Consider the following 19,422-nt stretch of genomic DNA (forward strand, 5'->3'; position numbering starts at 1 on the left):
ATCAACTTTCTAAAATGCTAGAGACAAAAACAACCTCCAGATGCTGGAATTCAAAGTAGACAGGCAGGAGGCTGGAAGAACACAGTGAGCCAGGCAGCTTCAGGAGGTGGAGAAGTCAATGTTTTGGATATAACCCTTCTTCAGGACTGGGGATGTAAGGGGTGCTGCAGATAAAGGCTGTGGCAGGGGCAGGGTGGTGAAGCAGAGAGAGGTGAAGACAGGTAGAGGGTATGACCTGGTTGGTTGATGGGAGGAATGAATCCGGTTAGTGGCAGGGAGGAGTGGAAGGGAGGGAGAAGGGGAGGGGGAGGGAAGGGAAGGGAGGTTATTTGAAATTGGAAAACTCAATGTTGAGTCCTCTAGCTGTAGTAAATGTTCGTCTAGAGACTGTCACCGGAGATGGAAGTGGAGAGGTCCGAGATGGATCAAGTGAATTTAAGAGTGGGATGGAAGTTGCGGGTGAAGTCGATGAACTACTCCAGTTCAGTCTGGGTGCAGGATGCTGCACCATTGCAATCAACGATGTAATGGTGGAAGAGTTGAGACACAGCATCTGTTTAGGTACTTAAGAGGGACTGTTCGACATAGCTGACACAGGCAGGCGTAGCCCTCTGGATTTGGAGGAAGTGGGAGGAGTTTAAGGAAGAGTTATTAAGGGTGAGGACCAGTTTGGCGAGGCAAAGGTAGGTATTGGAGGGGGACTGGATGGATCTGTTGCAGGGGAAGAAGCGGAGAGCCTGGAGGCCAGCCTTGTGGGGTATGGACATGTATAAGGACTGTAAATTGGAGGAACACCACCTCATCTTCTACCTGGGCAGCCTACAGAGCAGAGCACTCAACATAGAGTTCTCCAATTTCAAATAGCCTCCCTTCCCATCCCTCGACTCCCTTCCCATGTCCAGACTCCCTTCCCAGCCCCACCTTTTCCCTTCCACCTAACAGATTCATTCCACCTATTGACAAACTAGGTCGTACTCTCCCCTGTCTTCACCTATCCCCACTTCACCACCCTGCCCCCACCACACCTTTTACCTCCAGCTTCCCCAATACCCACTCCCAGTCCTGAAGATGGGTTACACTCGAAATGTCGAATTCTCCATCTCCTGATGCTGCCAGGCTTGCTGTGTTCTTTCAGCCTCCTGCCTGCCTACTTTCTAAAACACTACACATTTTTCTGTCTTAAGAGCAGAGGAGCAGGTTTGACCACTCTTTCCAGTTTTAATGCAGTCTGTGAAAGATTAGTGAAAAGCAGATCAGTTGTTAATGAAGCAAATAGAATATATCGATCTAATCCATTTTGCTAGGATTTTCAGTTAGCTATGTACTATGTCATCAATCTGCTCTGGCAAATTCCAAACTCAGCATTTTAAACTAGTACAAGTTGCTTCCTACATTTCCAGTAATCAACCAAGTACAGAATGAGCTGTCAGATATGTTAGGAATAATTTGCACATAAAGTCTACAACATGTAATACTGACAAACTGAAAATATTTTTCAACTTAATTATTCCAGTTTATTGATTATTTTAATCAAGTCAAATCCAGATCAACAAATCAATATTTTTAACAAATGAAAAATAGAGAATGTAAAAGGGAAATAAAAAGAGTACATATATCATCAGTTAGAGATTTGTAGCAGGATTTATTTACATGCTAATAAATGAGAAAGAAGTAGTTTAAAACAGTACCAATATGTGGCTCCATTTACATATCATTTTTATAAAGCCAATAACAGGGGAACAGATTTCAAGTTACTGCATGGCTTGAAACCAATAAACACCTGGCATTTTCCCCAATGATCAGTTGTGACACAGTACCAGTTGCAAAGTAAAAATCTACCCAATAATTTACCTCTCAAAGTACATTGTTTCACAGCATCAAAATAAATCTATCAATATCTTGGTATTAATACTACAATTTCTCAGCATCTGATATGCACAAGGCCAGAAATCACAAAATTTCAACAAACAAAATCTGGCAATGTGGGAGACTTGCTCATAACATGTGTCAACTCCAAGGAGTGGAGTGGATGAAGTAATCCAAAAGCAACCAGTTGCCAGAACTAGAACAGAAATTGCTGGAGAAACTCAGTCAGTTTGGCAGCATTTGTAAAGAGAAACAGAGTTAACGCGAGTCCAGTGACCCTTCTTCAGAACTATTTTACAGGTCTAATTTCCAAATTTGCCAATAGTTAAAGATATTAATGGCTAAAACAGGGATTTGAACAAATCACTATCATAAATTAGTTAACTGCAAGTCTGTCATATTGTAGAATGTTAAATGGGGGTTCTGTGCATTCGATATTTTGTTATGCTAGCAAATCTCTCAACTTTTGGTCTACTAAAATACTGCAAGCTCAAGTGGTACCCATACAAATTCGTAGGAAGCATAGCTTCAGAGTCACCTACTGGGTTTTAGTGTATAAATATTCAGCTGAATGGTTAGCACAGGAATGAATGCATAGCAGATTACAGTTTAGAATTCCGAAATGCTAATGTAAAATTGCAAATTCACAATTTTACTGTACCAATTCATCAAAATCCATAAAGAGTATTTAATTTCTGAATCACTACATGACTTAGTTCTGTTAACATTATAGGAGAAAGCAGATACATCTATAATCACAAAACACTGACATTCATCAGACAATTTAACTTCGACAGTTGAACACATCAACATCATGTTTGAAAAGCAAGATGCTTCAAAGATCAAGTTTCCTGAAGTGTATATATTAAAAAGACATCTTGTAAACCAAAACAATTTAAAACATAGCTCAAGCAAACATGCTCATTTAAGGTTAATAGGTCCAATTTACTATCAAAATAAATAGGTGCTATTTTGTACAAGGAAACACTATACATGTTGGTTGGCGGTATTAAACATATGAATACACGGTCGAATATGGACACTGTTTTCATTATATACAATTGCTTACTCATAGTATCATTTATGATTTTTACAACTTACGATACTTTTAGAATAATTGCCTCATTCAAGTTAAAGCAAATAAATTGCATGTCTGCCTCTTATTTGTTCTTACTATGTGTTTTGACATACGTAACTATATAGAGATCTGTAGCTTTTTGATGCAATGCCCCGAGATGTAACAGCTACTGTACTATTGAAAGCTGCAGGAACTTGTTTCCCACCTCCAAGTGTACTCCAGATGGAAACATATTTCCATATTCCATAAAAAAAAATCAGGATTACAAATGACTCATATTTCACTGCAAAGGTCCCTAGGCCTACTTACTTGTTGCCAACTTCAGCTAACTGGCTGGTGTTATGCAGCCAAGACCTGCAGCCAGCAATGGGAGTGCTTGCAACTGGCAGATAATATTTGTTACGCTTGTCGACTGGGACAATAGCCATGTGCAGGATTCACCCATCAACTGGTAGGAAGTAACTGAAATTTCTCAAAACTTAGTAACAATTTCTGGAAGGAGCAAACGTTGTCTATATAAATCTACAACCCAGTTTCCCACAAAAAAAACTGATACATTTCTATGTCTATTTGTCCTGCAGCTCTTTGTTCTTTGCAAAGAGCACTGCAGCATTTCTTGTAACTTCTCTAAAGTTAACACTCTGCCTGACCTGTTCTGATGTTAAGGCCATCAACCTGAAACTATTTTTTTCTCCCTCCACAGATGCTGTCAGATGAGAGTTTCTAGCATTTTAATTTTTAAACATCAATTCTATAGTTTCTTTGAGAAATATAATTCATCCTGTCAACAATGCCATTCGGGACAATTACTGGTGTTTACAGCCACAGATTCTTTGTTTTTGCCACGTTAAACCTCTGTCTTGGAAAGTGCTTATTTAAAACAAAATCAAATGTGCAAGCGTTTCTCCTTGGTACCCTTCAGGAAATATACAAATTAGCAAAGAAATGTGAAGAATTGCATCAAAAGGCAGATATTCTTGTCAGTTTGTGTATTCCTACAAAGGGCAAGTATGTAAGGCAGGTAAGAAATGCACTGTACTAAAATCATCAGACATGTACTGAAGAGCCATTGCAAATGCAGCCCTGGGTCCTACCCATCCATTCAGCTCCCATACAGTAATGTGCAACAGGCTCAGTGAGTCCTCAGCTACAGTTTTAAAAATAATATTAAAAAAGCTGCCTTCCATAAAAACCAAAACTTAGTACACTTCTTAATGACTTAAGGTAAAATCAGTAACTATGGTGACATATAAAAGTCTGTTTCCATTAATAATCATCCAAATTTGTTGCATTTATTCCTTTGAATTGTTTGTGTGTGCAGGGGGGACAGAAAGAGGAGGGCTTTACAAATTTTTAATGCATATTGGTAAAAAGGTACACTGAAAAGGATACCACAGGACTTGTGCTCTCAAAAACATGCTGAGTTGTATAAGCATATTGTTAAAAGTCTAAAAATTTTGAGAAATCTAAAAGCCTTACATGTATGTTATTGCTAAATTTCATAATGTTCAGGTGTTTGTTACAAAACATTGAAATATATGTGCTTTATATTTTGAAAGACAAAAAAAATGCAATCTTACATTTAGATTTCAGATTTTTGTGCTTGAACACTGTTAGAATTGTCAGATATGCAGAAAATGCTGATAATTTCTCAACTATTTAACGATGTCTCATGAGAAAAAAAATACTATTATTCCTTAAAATATTTTTAGAATAATGGATTTTGATTCTTATCTTAAAGAACATTTTAAAAAGTACAACATAATCTGCAGAACATTCATACTTCAGTGGAACTTCATTCTAGACAGGAATGTTTCTGATTTTAACCACAGCAGGAAAGCATTTGAATTTCTGCAGCTTCTATCGAAAGACAACACTGGCAGAGATATGAGCATAAAAGAAAATATGATTTAAAAAAAATATACAAAGCCACTTCATTATTGTTTAAAACTCCTCTGAGTTGGTGATTGTGTAGATTGGTGATTATTCCATTTTATTGTTGCACTTACTGACCCGTAAAATAGCTGATTGCTACTTTAGAAATAAAACACACTTGACTGCCAGATAGGAGGCGGAGACTGAGACTCATACTATATTATGTTTGTAACACTACCCTTTCAAGTGATTCAGGCATTTGCCTTAACACTGCTTATCTCACACATCCAGTTTGGCCATTCCAACAAAATACCCCATATCTTAGCAAACACACAAATTTAGTCACATTGAGCCTGATAGACTTGAGATAAATAAAAATTAGGCCAGACTGCTCAGAAGCCCAAGCATGCATGCCACTCATTCATGCACATGCACAAATAACTTAAGATTTAATGTGGCTTTTTAAATAAATTACTTGTCCCCAAATATACTTAGAAGCAATGTTATATAGCTAACTTTGGTTGAATGGAGAAAGTACTTATTAATCCAACCCCCAGCCTACTCAAGATATTGTTCTTAATATATTTTTAAAAAAACTAATGTTCACATTTCAGGATCCTTCGCACAGTAGTTTCAGTTTCTATATATCATAGATAGCAATGTATTATGCATTTTCACAGCAATATACATAGCAATAACTGAATAGATAGAATAGGTGGCTCTTTTCAAACAATACTGCCAAATGGCAGAAATACAACAGTAGTTAGGATTGTTTAATGCTTTTTCTACATCACAATGAGTTCAAATCAAACTAACAGACATCCTGAGGTTGTGCCTTTTTGAACTGGTTACAATCTACTATAAATCCTAGTGTTTAGTCTTTAGCTTCTTCTCTGGGGACCAAGGTTTAAGCACACAACTACATGCGGACACTCCTGCAATTAATTTTGGGAGGTCTGGGCCACGGTGCCACTTATTCTCAACCCTGTTATATATCTGCACAGCTTTTGAAAACACTGTATTCTCCCAGCTGTAGCCACCGAGAATATAAATTTTTCCATTCAAAACTGCCACTCCTGACTCACTGTTGGCCTGCAAGAGAGGGGCAACTCTGGTCCATTGATTATACTGTGGGCTGTAACATTCCACACTTAAAATATCAAACCTCTCCATAGACTCAATGTGATCATCACTGCCACCTATAGCATAGATATGATCCTGCAGTGTGCACATGCAATGCCATCCTCGAGCTGTTATCATTGGTCGTTTTTCTTCCCAAACATCAGTTCGATAGTCATAGCAAAGAAGATTCTTTCTGTAGGGTCCAATCTGGTAATCATGACCTCCTGAGATGTACACTAATTCTTTATATATTGAACCAGCATGGCCATATGTAAACCTACAAAAGACCAGCAAGAATTTCATTAATAGAAGTCAGAACAAACATGATGCAAAAGATCTATACAATAGATTTAAAGGAGAAAAGAGTCTCAAATGATATCAAATCCCTGGGCTGCTTTTTAAAATTAATATGCAACAATTTGCATTCATATGATGTTTACAACTGTAAAACATGACAGGCCACAAAACAGGAGACAAAAAAACACTGTCAGAAAAAAAAAAGAGGATTAGAACAAGTAACTAAATATTTGGCCAAAAAGGTTTAAGAAGTTTCTTAAAGGCGGTGGTACTGGTCAACAGACAAGCAGCTGACAATACAGAGATAGCAGAGCGATCAAGAGGGACTATTCACTGTCAATATAAATATAAATATAGAACCCAACTTAATAGCATCCAGCTGATACCAACTGGACAGTGCCAAATACAGTGTAGGACACTCAACCTTGAAATACAGTCATCAGTAGCAATCCTCATGAGCAATCCAGACAACCAGAGATCATTTTCTACACACTGCTTAAATCCTGTCTAACACCTCCATGTCAAACAATGTCTTGAAACTCATTTTTGATAATTAAATTCAATTATCTCTTCCATTTTCGATGCCTCGGTGATGATTCCTTCATTTCCACTCTGAATGCTTTTTCCTCTTGTTCTATTTCATGGACAAGGCATCTCACAATGTCTTCTGCATTCAATCTATTAAACCACTGCTGTGCACATATATATTTTAAAATATATCACTGAAAACCAATATACGCATTTAAAATATGCATCATTAATTTCAGAATCTGCAGTAAATTGATGCAAGAAATCCACAGAATTGTACAATACTAAACAGATGAAAACTTAATGCAATACCTTGGTAGGCCAGCGACATAGGACCAGGAATCATTATTAGGGTCATAGATTTCCACAGAAGACAGAGCACCATTTTCATTCCTTCCTCCGACAGCGATCAGAAAGTTTGCAAAGGCATCCAAGTAAAAATCCACTCGTCTCTGATTCATGGGAGCAACCTGAAAAGCAAATCTAGAACATCTAAGAAACCACATCGGTAAAGTAACTGCATTTTTCGTAAGTGTTACACTGTATTCTACTGAAACCTTTGAATGCTATTCACAATTTAACAAAAGACCTAATTTGAGTTTTTTTTCCTCTGAAATACACACACGTGTATATCACAGAATCAATCCAGTGGAGGAGGACATCATTCAGCCCTGCATGTCTGTGTTAGCACTTCAAATATGCAGTTCACTTTCTGTCATTGTTCAGTATTTCTGCACGGCTATTTGAAAAGGAACGTTAGGGCCCTTTAGAGAGGTCAACGAGGCCACCTGTGTGTGGAACCAAAGGAGATGGGTGAGATTCTAAATGAATTTTTCACATCAGTATTTACTATAGACAAAGACACGGAAACTGGGGAATTCAAAGAAATAAATAGTGATGTCTTGAAAATAAAGTCCACATTATAGAAGATAAGGTGCTGGAGATTATAAATGCATGAAAGTAGTTAATCCCTAGGATATGATCAAGTGTATCCCAGGACATTGTGGAAAGCTAGGGAAGAAATTTCAGGGCCCCTAACAGAGATATTTGTATAATCAACAGCCACGGGGGAGGTGCTGGAAGACTGGAGGGTAGCTAATATTGTGACATTATTTAAGGAGGGTTGCAAGGAAAAGTCAAAGAATTATAGATCGGTGAGCCTGGTGTCAATGGTGGTTAAGTTGTTGAAGGGGATTCTGAGAGACAGGATCAACATGCATTTGGAAAGGCAAAGATTGATGAGGGATAGTCAGCAAGCCTGTACGCATGGAGAACCGTGCCTCACAAACTTGATTTGAGTTTTTTTTTTGAAAGGTTGACCAAGAAGATTGATGAAGGCAGTATAGTAGGCATTGTCTATGTAGACTTTAATAAGGCCTTTGTCATGGTTCCGCATGGTAGACTGCTGAACAAGGTTAGATCGCATGGAGTACAGGGAGAACTAGCCATTTGGATACAGAACTGGCTAGAAGATAGGAGACAGAGGGTGGTGGTGGAGGGTTACTTTTCAGACTGGAGGCGTGTGACCAGCTATATGCTGCAAGGATCAGTGCTGGGTCCACTATGTTTTGTCATTTATATAAATGACTTGGATGTGAGCATAAAAGGTATGGTTAGTAAGTTTGCAGATGACACCGAAGTTGGTGGTGTAGTGGACAACCAAGAAGATTATCTCAGAGTCCAGAGGAACCTTGATCAAATGGGCTGATAGGCTGAGGAGTAGCAGATGGAGTTTAATTTAGATAAATGAGAGGCGCTGCATTTTGGTAAGGCAAATCAGGACAGGAAGTAAACACTAAATGATGAGGAGAAAGTGAGCATTGCAGATGCTGGAGCTCAGAGTCAAGACAGTAGTGCTGGAAAAGCACAGGTCAGACAGCAGAGGAGCAGGAGAATTGACGTTTCAGGAATAAGCCATTCAACAGGAACCTTTTTCACGCAGAGGGTGGTGAGTTTTAAGAATGAGCTGCCAGAGGTGGTGGTAGAGGGTGCTGTAATTAATTACAATATTTAATTAATTAATTAATTATTTTAATTAATTAAATATTTAAAAGGTATCTGGATAGGTAAATGAAGAGGGGTTGAAAGTGATATCGGCCAAATGATATCTAATGCAGGGCTTATGCCCGCAAATTAGATTCTTGTGCTCCTCGGATGTTGCCTGACCTGCTGTGCTTTTCTAGCACTACACTCTCGACTTAATGGTAAGGTCTTGGGGAGTGTTGCTGAACAAAGAGACCTTGAAATGTAGTTTCATAGTTCCTTGAAAGTGGAGGTGCAGGCAGATGGGATAGTCAAGAATGCATTTGGTACACTTATCTTTATTGGTCAGTGCATTGAGTATTGCAATTGGGAGGTCATGTCATGATTGTACAGCACATTGGTTAGACCACTTTTGGAATACTGCATTCAATTCTGATTTCCCAGCTACAGGAAAAATGTCATGAAACTTGAGGGGGTGCAGAAAAGATTTACAAGGATGTTGCCAGGGTTGGAGGGTTTGAGCTATAAGGACAGGCTGAATAAGCTGGGGCTATATCTCCTGGATCATCGGAGGCTGAGGGATGACCTTATGGAGGTTTATAAAATGATGAGGGGCATGGATAGGGTGAATAACCAAATTCTTTTCTCCAGGGTAGGGGAGTCCAAAACTAGAGGGCACAGGTTTAACGTGAGGGGGGATAACTTAAAAGGGACATAAGGGGCAACGTTTTCACGCAGAGGGTGGTCAGTGTACAGAATGAGCTGCCACAGGTAGTGGTAGAGGGTGCTTTAATTACAATATTTAAAAGGTATCTGAATAGGTAAATGAATAAGAAGGGTTGAGAGAGATATGGGCCAAATGCTGGCAAATGGGACTGGATTAATTTAGGATATCTGGTCAGCATGGATGAGTTGGACTGAAGTGTCTGTTTCCATGCTGTATGTTTCTATGATTGAGTTGGAACAGCTTGTTTCTGACTACTCTGTCCAGACTGCTCATGATTTTGAATGTCTCTATCAAATCTCCTCTCACCCTTCTCTTTTTCCAAGGAGTCCTAATTTTCCAAACTATTTTCACAGCTGAAGTTCTTCATCCCGGGAATTTATCTTTACAGTACTCTTTCCAATGCCTTCCGAATTAACTCTGTGGTTCACTGACTCTTTGTTGTCTATGTTAAGTATCACTTTACACCCAAAGTAAACTGTACATATCTATCACAAACTGCAGGATTTCTGATAATTAAAGCTGAAAACATCAAGTTATCCAAATTAATTGCACACTAATTAATTGATCACTAAAGACTACAATTTAAAAACCTCACATTTGTACTGTATAATATGCACAGTTACATATTTCCAGCTATCATTCTGAATTTATTCCAGAAATTAGACTAGTGAATCTCTTTTGAACAACCTCCAATATCAATATATCCCTTCTTAAATATGGGTTCCAAAATTGTAGAGTACCCCAGGTCTGATCTCACCAATATCCTGCAACAAGTTGTACCAAGATTTTTCAGTTTTTAAATTTCAACCTCCTTGCAAAAGAAGGGCAAAAATCCATTTGCCTTTGAAATTACTTGTTGCATCTGCATGCTGTTTGTATTTCTTGCACAAGACCACAGATCCCTCTATGTTCCACTTTCTTGGAGTCTCTCTCCATTTAAATAATAGTCTGCCATTTGATTCATCACACTTTCCCACATTAAATCCGATCCAGGTTTTTGCCCACTCACTCAACCAATATATGTATCCTTTGCTGATTCTTTAAGTCCACATCACAACATGCCACCGAACAGCCAAGAGCTGAGTCAACAAAAATGAAATTATTGAAGTGAGTGAGCTTTGTTTCTCACACAAGGATGCTGCCAGAATTAGAGGGTTTGAGGTATCAGGAGAGAATGAATAGGCTGGGACATTTTTTCTGGAGTGTCGGAAGCTAAGGGGTGACCTTATAAAAGAGGTTTATAAAATCATGAGGAGCATGGATAGGGTGAATAGCTAAGGTCTTTCCCCCAGGGTAGGGAGGTCCAAAACTAGAGGGCACAGGTTTAAAGGGGAGAGTGAAAGACTTAAAAAGGACCTGTGCAGCAACTTTTTCCACACAGAGGGTGGTGCATATATGAAATGAGCTGCCAGAGGAACTGGTGGAGGCTAGTACAATTACAGCACTTAAAAGGCATCTGGATGGGTACATGAATAGGGTACATGAATTGAAAATGGGACCAGATCAGTTTAGGATATCCAGTTGGAGTGGATTAGTTTAACCAAAGGATCTGTTTCCGTGCTGTATAACTCTATCTCTGTAACCATTTCCTTTAAAAATCTTGGATGCAGACTATGAGGTCCAGGCAAATTGTCTGCCTTTAGTACCATTATTTTGTCAAATACTTTGCCCTTGTGATATTGCTTATTACAAGAACTGTCCTCCCATTAGCATCTTGCTTATCTGTTACCTTTAGGATATCTATAGTATCCTCCACCATGAACACCAATACAAAACATTAGTTTAAAGTATCTGCCATTTCCCTGCTCTCTGTTATCAACCCTCCCATTCCATTTTCCAAGGGTTCCATGGCTTACTTTAGCTATGCTTTCTTTTACATACCTGCAGAAGCTCTTGCCGTTTTTGGCATTTATATATCTTATCAATTCACTTTTAATAAATCAACTTTCTCCCCCTTTATAAGCTTTTTAATTACCAGTTTTTGGTTCCTAAAAAAATTTCCTGTCCTCGGGCATAATTTTTACAAAACTTGCTGGAGAAATTCAGCAGGTCTGACAGTATCTGTGGAGAGAGAAACAGTTTAAAAGTTTGCTCAATTTGAAGAGCACTTGCTGAACTAGAAACATTAACTGCTTTCTCTCCATAGGTGTGGCCAGACCTGCCGAGTTTCTCCAGCAATTTGATTTCGTTTCAGATTTCCAGCATCTGCCGGTCTGTTTTATTTCAGTTGCCAAAACTATTTTACAAGGGTAATTTCCAAAATTTGCCAAAAGTTTTAAAAGGTACAAATGGCTAAACAGGAAACTGAATAAACTACTAGCTCCTATCAGACAACCTAGTAAATGAGTTAACTACAAGTTTTTCAAATAGGGGTCCCTTGTAGTGAATATTTTGCTATACTAGCAAACATCTCAATTTTACGTCTATTAAAATAATGCAAGTTCAGTGGTAGTGGTTTTTTTGTACGAATAATTGGAGCTTACTTGCAGATTTCATTGGCATGTCATTGTCCTTCCTTGTTTCTGCTACCATAAAAAGAGCAGTTTCAATGTTTTTCCCTCAATTGTCAAATGAGCAGAGGTGAAAGTATAAAAGGTACAGAAAATAATTTTTTTAAAAGCTATGTTGAATGCTGGACTTTCACACTTAATTTTAAATTTTCAAGTCAGGTGTGCACCCACAGGAGAGGTTTCAATATTTCTCTTACTAATCTGGAACAAAACTCTAACTTTTCAAGGGACGTGAACAGCAGTTTCTTTAACCTATTTATTCAGCTGCCTTTTACAGCTTTTCTGCCAATTTAATATACAAGGCCATCAATCTCTGTAAGTGACTTGTCCTCTACAACAAAGGTAATGACAATCGTACATCTGGAAGAAGCTGTAAGTATTGCTGTAGAAAAATTTATTTGTGTGTTCATTTTTCATGTTTGAACAGAAGTGAGGCCAAGTTATAAAAGAGAAGTAACTTACCTTGAACCACTGATTACATCTAGGATCATATCTATAAAGGATGTTTGAAGCTGCATCACCTCCATTATCACGAGATGAGCTTCCACCTGCCATAAAGATAAATCCTCCAAAGACAGTGACACAATGATGGCTCCGTCTTGCAGGCAGCATTGTTTCAGAAAACCATTGCCCTTTTGTTGCATCAAAGAAGCACATATCATCACTTAGCTCTTCTCCACGTTCTGACACCTCCCCACCAATAAACAACAGTCTTTCAATATCCGAGCGAAGCGCAGAACGTTTGTTCTGAAGTACTGGTTGTTTTGTAATGTTATTATGATAATATATTGCTTCTTCCAAAAACATTTCACAATTTGCTTCTTCGGGAAGTAGGGAGCACACTGCTGGTTTAACACGTTGCAATAGATCACTTTTAGGTATAAGTGGGAAATGGATGTTTCTGAGGACAAGGCGAGCATCTTGCACTCGATCAGGACTCTGTGTTAGCCACTGCAGTGCAGCCTGTAGCAAATCATGCTCACATTCATGTTGCACATTGTTGTTGTCCAAATAAAGACAAAGTTTTTGCACAGATATGTTCTGCAAAAATTCTGGAGTGAAGGAAAGTGTACCAAAACCATGCAGAATAAAACTATCGATGTAACAGTCCAGTCGCTCCAGGTCATAAATTGAGGCTAGTTCTTGAAGATAAAGGTAGTTTTCTTCACTAACTTCATTCTCCAGGTACTCGCAACAAAAATCCACTACTTTCCAAATTTGCAAAAGATGAGCAGTTTCCAGCACATAGTCAATGTTTCCACCATCTAAAGGGAGCTCGCTGCTATATAGAAAGTCAATCACAGCTTTCAGACCTATGTAAGAGGCTCCAACCAACTCAACTTCTTCTTGATAAGCTTCCCTCATTCCAATTGTAAACATAGAGTTAAAATAGTCACTGTAAACAGCCAATAGATTCCTGTGGGCTGACACTCTCTGTTCATCTGCCACAAGCACGATATCACAGAACAGTCCCTTCTGTCTCTGCTCATTTAGCCCCTGAAGGATGACACTAGAATGATCAGCCCATCTGTATACCTGAAAGAGAATTCACTTTAAGATCAACATACTTTTCATTTGGCATATTGAGTTAAAATGTGCACTTTGAAAATCCTAGGATTGTGCTTATTGAGATACTTATGTACTTGTTCATTGCATTTTTGAGTTCACACCATATATTTAAGTATTCACTTACAAGCACACAAACTGCAGTGTTGTGGATCACTCAATACCCAATAGAAGACTGAATAGGTTGTTTTGATACAGACTAATGCCCATTTGGCTTAATAATAATTAGTTTGAAACAAGCTCCACTAGAAATATTCACCATTCTTATGACCAGTAATCACATCTAAATCCTTTTCAACTATATTTGTTTCTTTTTTGCTTTCCAAACATCTTCAGTATGCAATTGCAATATAAACAATTCAAAAAGTGTTGTTTTGCTAAATTGGCCAGCAGCCGAAAGTAGTTATGCAATCAGACAATTCAATCCAGCTGTGCTCTCAAATTGTGAAAATCAATTTGCCTTTAAGTTCAGCTGGATGCCAGTATAATTTTAATTAAGTGCAGCACCATTTTGAGGATTTATCATTTTAGCCACAGCAATCAAAACAATGTTGTGATATTTTTGTAATGGCATAAATAAGTATGTATTCAAACGCAAATACTATCCTGTTTTTTTTTTAAGTAATTGGAACAGCAAATCACCACAAAATAACCAGTGATTATGCAATTTCGGTTAACGTTGGGAAAAAAATTATACAGTCTACTCATAATGGTTAAATTTTATATCTGCTTGTATAGGTTTCAGGTTTTGATATATAAAATGTTGTAACAATCTAATTAAATACCAAAAATGTAAAAATAGAGGAATTAGCCGACCAACAACGCTGCATACCACAACTTATTCACTCCCGCAACACAAGTACTACGGAGTTAGCAGACTGTGTCTACGAAGTGATATGGATACCATGAAATCACACCAAACCCATAGGGTTTTGAGGACTCAATACTGGCCAAGCATGTCATTAAGAACATTACTCAAACATTTCAATATAATGAATTGATCAGATTTTATTGCCTATTTTGTTGGTCTATCATGCGTTCCCTCTTTTTCACTGAAAAAGTATAAATGCAGGGGGAAGATAACATCTCATCACTTGGAATATAAAGTAAGTTAATGGTCTTGTGTCCAGTCCTGTATCAGTTGGAATGGTTTTCTGTTCTTGAGGCTATGGAATAAATTTTTATCAAATACTGGGAAAAATAAAATCAGTTGTTAATATCAATATTAGAACCGTTTCACCTTAATTAATAAGTGAGGAAATAAAAAATTAACAATTCTCCATTAGGATCACATGCTGCTTTGCCTAATTTCTGTTTCTTTGCTGTATTCAGGCAATCTGATTGTCCCCAGGAACAAATACAGAGAAGAAAATACCAATAATAAACTAATTGTTACCCATAAAATGACTCCTGATCTGGCAGCTTGTATCTTAACAATTGCTCAACCCCTTAATTTGTGTAAATTCAAATTAACTCCATTGTTCTTTAAAATCCATTAAAAAAAATCATCTTTAAATGACAGAAAATAAAGTATACTGGTCAAGCAAAAATAAAATATTGTTGATGCTGAAGATCTGAAACAAAAACAGAAGACACTGGAAATATGGAAGGTCAAATCTTGTTGAGAGAAACAAGAGTAATGTTACAAGTTAACGACCCTTCATCAAAACTTGAAATATTAGCAACTGGCTAATATCATTTCCACTATTTTCCCCAAAAAACAAATTTAGCAGAAATGAAATGTACTTGATAAGTCGATGTAATGGAGATATGTATTGACTTAAAATTTGTGAAATTATAACTATTTTTAGTTACATTTATTGTAAGTATAGAACGTTTATAGTTTGGATGGCATTAAAAATAATGAGTTTGTCTTTTATACATTGAAGTATGGGTTTTTAAGCTGTGGATGCCTGTAACATTGATATAATGTTCACTGGGCTTATCTGATTGGACCACCATAAACTTTGTGAACTTTTAAACAATTGGATGATGAACATTAGGGTGCTAGTCAGCCATTAACAAGCAGATCCAGAAGAACTTCTCAATTCAATTCCAACAGGCAACATTATTTTCTCAATTTGCTTCAGTCCATAATGAATTAGTGGCAGGGGAGGGATGGTGTACAATCCACTAGGTAACAGATCCAGGGTAAGACTGTGGAAGGAGTAAGAAGATAATGAGTACACTTGGCTTTACTCAGCGTGAATCTTTGAATTCTGCACAACATATTTTGCCAGTAACGGTGGGAAAAATTCTCATTAAACACTGACACATGGTTCCAGAAATCAAATCTTAACTGATAATAAAGTAATAATGTTAATAAATATCATGGAAGTGATTTGCTTAGCAAATCCACGTTACGGAAGGAGTGTATAGTAGCATATCTACACCACTGAGGCTACATTGACAGAAGCATAGTCGTCTTCCTGGATTTCACCTGACTCAGGAAACAAGGGAGAAAATGTGTGTGATAATTTGCTTTCCCCCTCCTTTTGTAATCCTCTCTATGGGCTTCAGATCAAAGTTAAAACAAAAACAGAAATTGCTGGAGAAACTCCGCAGATCCGGCAGCATCTGTGGAGAGAAAGCAGAATTAATATTTTGGGTCCAGTGGCCCTTCTGTTCTATTTACAGTCATAGAGTCACGGAGATGTACAGCACGGAAACAGAGCCTTCGGTCCAACCCGCCCATGCCGACCAGATATCCCAACCCAATCTAGTCCCACCTGCCAGCACCCGGCCCATATCCCTCCAAGTCCTCCCTATTCATATAACCATCCAAATGCCTCTAAAAATGTTGCTATTGTAACAGCCTCCACCACATCCTCTGGCAGCTCATTCCATACACGTACCACCCTTTACATGAAAAAGTTGCTCCTTAGGTCTCTTTTATATCTTTCCCCTCTCACCCTAAACCTATCCCCTCTAGTTCTGGACTCCCCGACCCCAGGGAAAAGACTTTGTCTATTTATCCTATCCATGCCCCTCATAATTTTGTAAACCTCTATAAGGTCACCCCTCAGCCTCGGACGCTCCAGGGAAAACAGCCCCTCAGCCTCTCCCTGTAGTTCAGATCCTCCAACCCTGATAACATCCTTGTAAATCTTTTCTGAATCCTTTCAAGTTTCACAACATCTTTCCAATAGGAAGGAGACCAGAATTGCACGCAATATTCCAACAGTGGCCTAACCAGTGTCCTGTGCAGCCGCAACATGACTTTCCAACTCCTGTACTCAATATTATAGAAAGCAGACCAAACACATTCTTCACTATCCTATCTACCTGCGACTCCACTTTCAAGGAGCTATGAACCTGCACTCCAAGATCTCTTTGTTCAGCAACACTACCTAGTACCTTACCATTAAGTGTATAAGTCCTGCTAAGATTTGCTTTCCCAAAATGCAGCACCTCGCATTTATCTGAATTAAACTCCATCTGCCACTTCTCAGCCCATTGGTCCATCTGGTCCAGATCCTGTTTTAATCTGAGGTAACCCTCTTCGCTGTCCACTACACCTCCAATTTTGGTGTAATCTGCAAACTTACTAACTGTACCTCTTACGCTCGCATCCAAATCATTTATGTCAAAAAGTAGAGGACCCAGCACCGATCCTTGTGGCGCTCTACTGGTCACAGGCCTCCAGTCTGAAAAACAACCCTGCACCACCATCCTCTGTCTTCTACCTTTGAGCCAGTTCTGTATCCAAATGGCTAGTTTTCCCTGTATTCCATGAGACTTAACCTTGCTAATCAGTGTCTCATGGGGAACCTTGTCGAACGCCTTACTGAAGTCCATATAGATCACATCTACTGCTCTGCCCTCATCAATCTTCTTTGTTACTTCTTCAAAAAACTCAATCAAGTTTGTGAGACATGATTTACCACGCACAAAGCCATGTTGACTATCCCTAATCAGTCCTTGCCTTTCCAAATACACGTACATCCTGTCCCTCAGGAGGTCAGGCTCACTGGTCTATAGTTCCTTGGCTTGTCTTTACCACCCTTTTTAAACAATGGCACCACGTTTGCCAACCTCCAGTCGTCCGGCACCTCACCTGTGACTATCGATGATACAATATCTCAGCAAGAGGCCCAGCAATCACTTCTCTCGCTTCCCACAGAGTTCTCGGGTACACCTGATCAGATCCTGGGGAGTTATCCACTTTTAACCATTTCAAGACATCCAGCACTTCCTCCTCTGTAATCTGGACATTTTGCAAGATGTCATCATCTATTTCCCTACAGTCTATATCTTCCATATCCTTTTCCACAGTAAATACTGATGCAAAATATTGATTTAGTATCTCCCCCATTTTCTGTGGCACCATACAAAGGCCGCCTTGCTGATCTTTGAGGGGCCCTATTCTCTCCCTAGTTACCCTTTTGTCCTTAACATATTTGTAAAAACCCTTTGGATTCTCCTTAATTCTATTTGCCAACGCTATCTCATGTCCCCCTTTTGCCCTCCTGATTTCCCTCTTAAGTATACTCCTACTGCCTTTATACTCTAAGGATTCACTCGATCTATCCTGTCTACACCTGACATATGCTTCCTTCTTTTTCTTAACCAAACCCTCAATTTTGTTACATTAATGTTTCAGTTGGGCCAGATGGACTGTCATTGCATGGAAACTTTTGCGGTGCCAATGCAGTATAAAAAAAAGGAACTGATGTGTAAAGCCAATATATTACAATATTGCAAAAATATGAGGCTATTCAGCCCATCATGTTCACATAGTCTCTCTGCAACAGCAGCTCAGCTAGTCCCACTCCTCTGTCTGCTGTCTGTGGACCTGCAGCTTTGTTTCTTTAGCTGTCTATATGATAGGCCCATAAAGGATGGAAAAAAAATCAGAACCACCAAAATGACCTTCAAATTTGAAGCAGGCAGCAACAATCTGAATGCTCCAGAAGCACAGATCTAAAGATCTACCTGCAACATCACCAGTGGCAGAGTGGTGTCAGGAACTACAAAGGTGAAGCAATAATAACAAGCAAAGAACCTGACCATCTAAAAAGAAGCCAGAAATGTACAACATCCACATGAAATAAGAAAATGAATTTTTGTTCACAACTGTAAAAAGTAAGTGGACGTGAGGAATGTCAGATCAGCCACAATCCTATTCAATGGCGGAACAGATTCAAGTGGCTGAATGGCCTTCTCTTCCTGTTTCTCTACAGGACAGGAGATAGCTTTGCCAAATAGAGTTAAGGAGAAGCCAAAGAATTTTTACAAATACACTAAGGACAAAAGGGTAACTAGGGAGAGAATAAAGCCCCTCAAAGATCAGCAAGGCGGCTTTTGTGTGGAGCCGCTGAAAATGGGGGAAGATTCTAAACAATTATTTTGCATCAGTGTTTACTATGGAAAAGGACATGGAATATATACAATATAGGGAAAAAGATGCTGACATTTGAAAAATGTCCATATTACAAAGAAGCAAGTGCTGGATGTCTTGAAATGCATAAAAGTGGATAAATCCCCAGGACCTAAACTCTGTGGGAAGCTAGGGAAATGATTGCTGGTCCCTTTGCTGAGATATTTGTATCATCGATAGTCACAGGTGAGGTGACAGAAGACTGGAGGAGGTTGGCAAACATGGTGCCACTGTATAAGAAGGGTGGTAAGGACAAGCCAGGGAACTATAGATCAGTGAGCCTGACCTCAGTTGTGGGCAAGTTGTTGGAGGGAATCCTGAGGGACAGGATGTACATGTATTTGCAAAGGCAAGGACTGATTAGGGATAGTCAACATGGCTTTGTGCGTGGTAAATCATGTCTCACAAACTTGATTGAGTTTTTTGAAGAAGTAACAAAGAAGATTGATGAGGGCAGAGCAGTAGATGTGATCTATATGGACTTCAGTAA

The 19,422-nt window shown here is 38.7% G+C and overlaps 1 protein-coding gene across 1 annotated transcript in view; it reads right to left on the minus strand.

Moving 5' to 3' along the window:
- Window positions 1-1,622: 1,622 nt before the first annotated feature.
- klhl36 (kelch-like family member 36) overlaps window positions 1,623-19,422 on the minus strand; it is a 31,458-nt gene continuing 13,658 nt past the window's right edge. Inside the window, exons 3-5 of the mRNA XM_043706640.2 lie at window positions 12,449-13,522; window positions 7,079-7,236; window positions 1,623-6,218 (exon numbers count right to left, since the gene is read on the minus strand). Of these exons, the coding sequence (XP_043562575.1) occupies window positions 5,687-6,218; window positions 7,079-7,236; window positions 12,449-13,522 (1,764 nt within the window). The 3' untranslated portion in view covers window positions 1,623-5,686. The remainder of the gene's footprint in view (window positions 6,219-7,078; window positions 7,237-12,448; window positions 13,523-19,422) is intronic.

The sequence above is a fragment of the Chiloscyllium plagiosum genome, unplaced genomic scaffold, assembly GCF_037043375.1.
Source record: "Chiloscyllium plagiosum isolate Xiang-an unplaced genomic scaffold, Cpla_swu_hap1 HiC_scaffold_17, whole genome shotgun sequence".
Lineage (NCBI taxonomy): Eukaryota > Metazoa > Chordata > Chondrichthyes > Orectolobiformes > Hemiscylliidae > Chiloscyllium > Chiloscyllium plagiosum.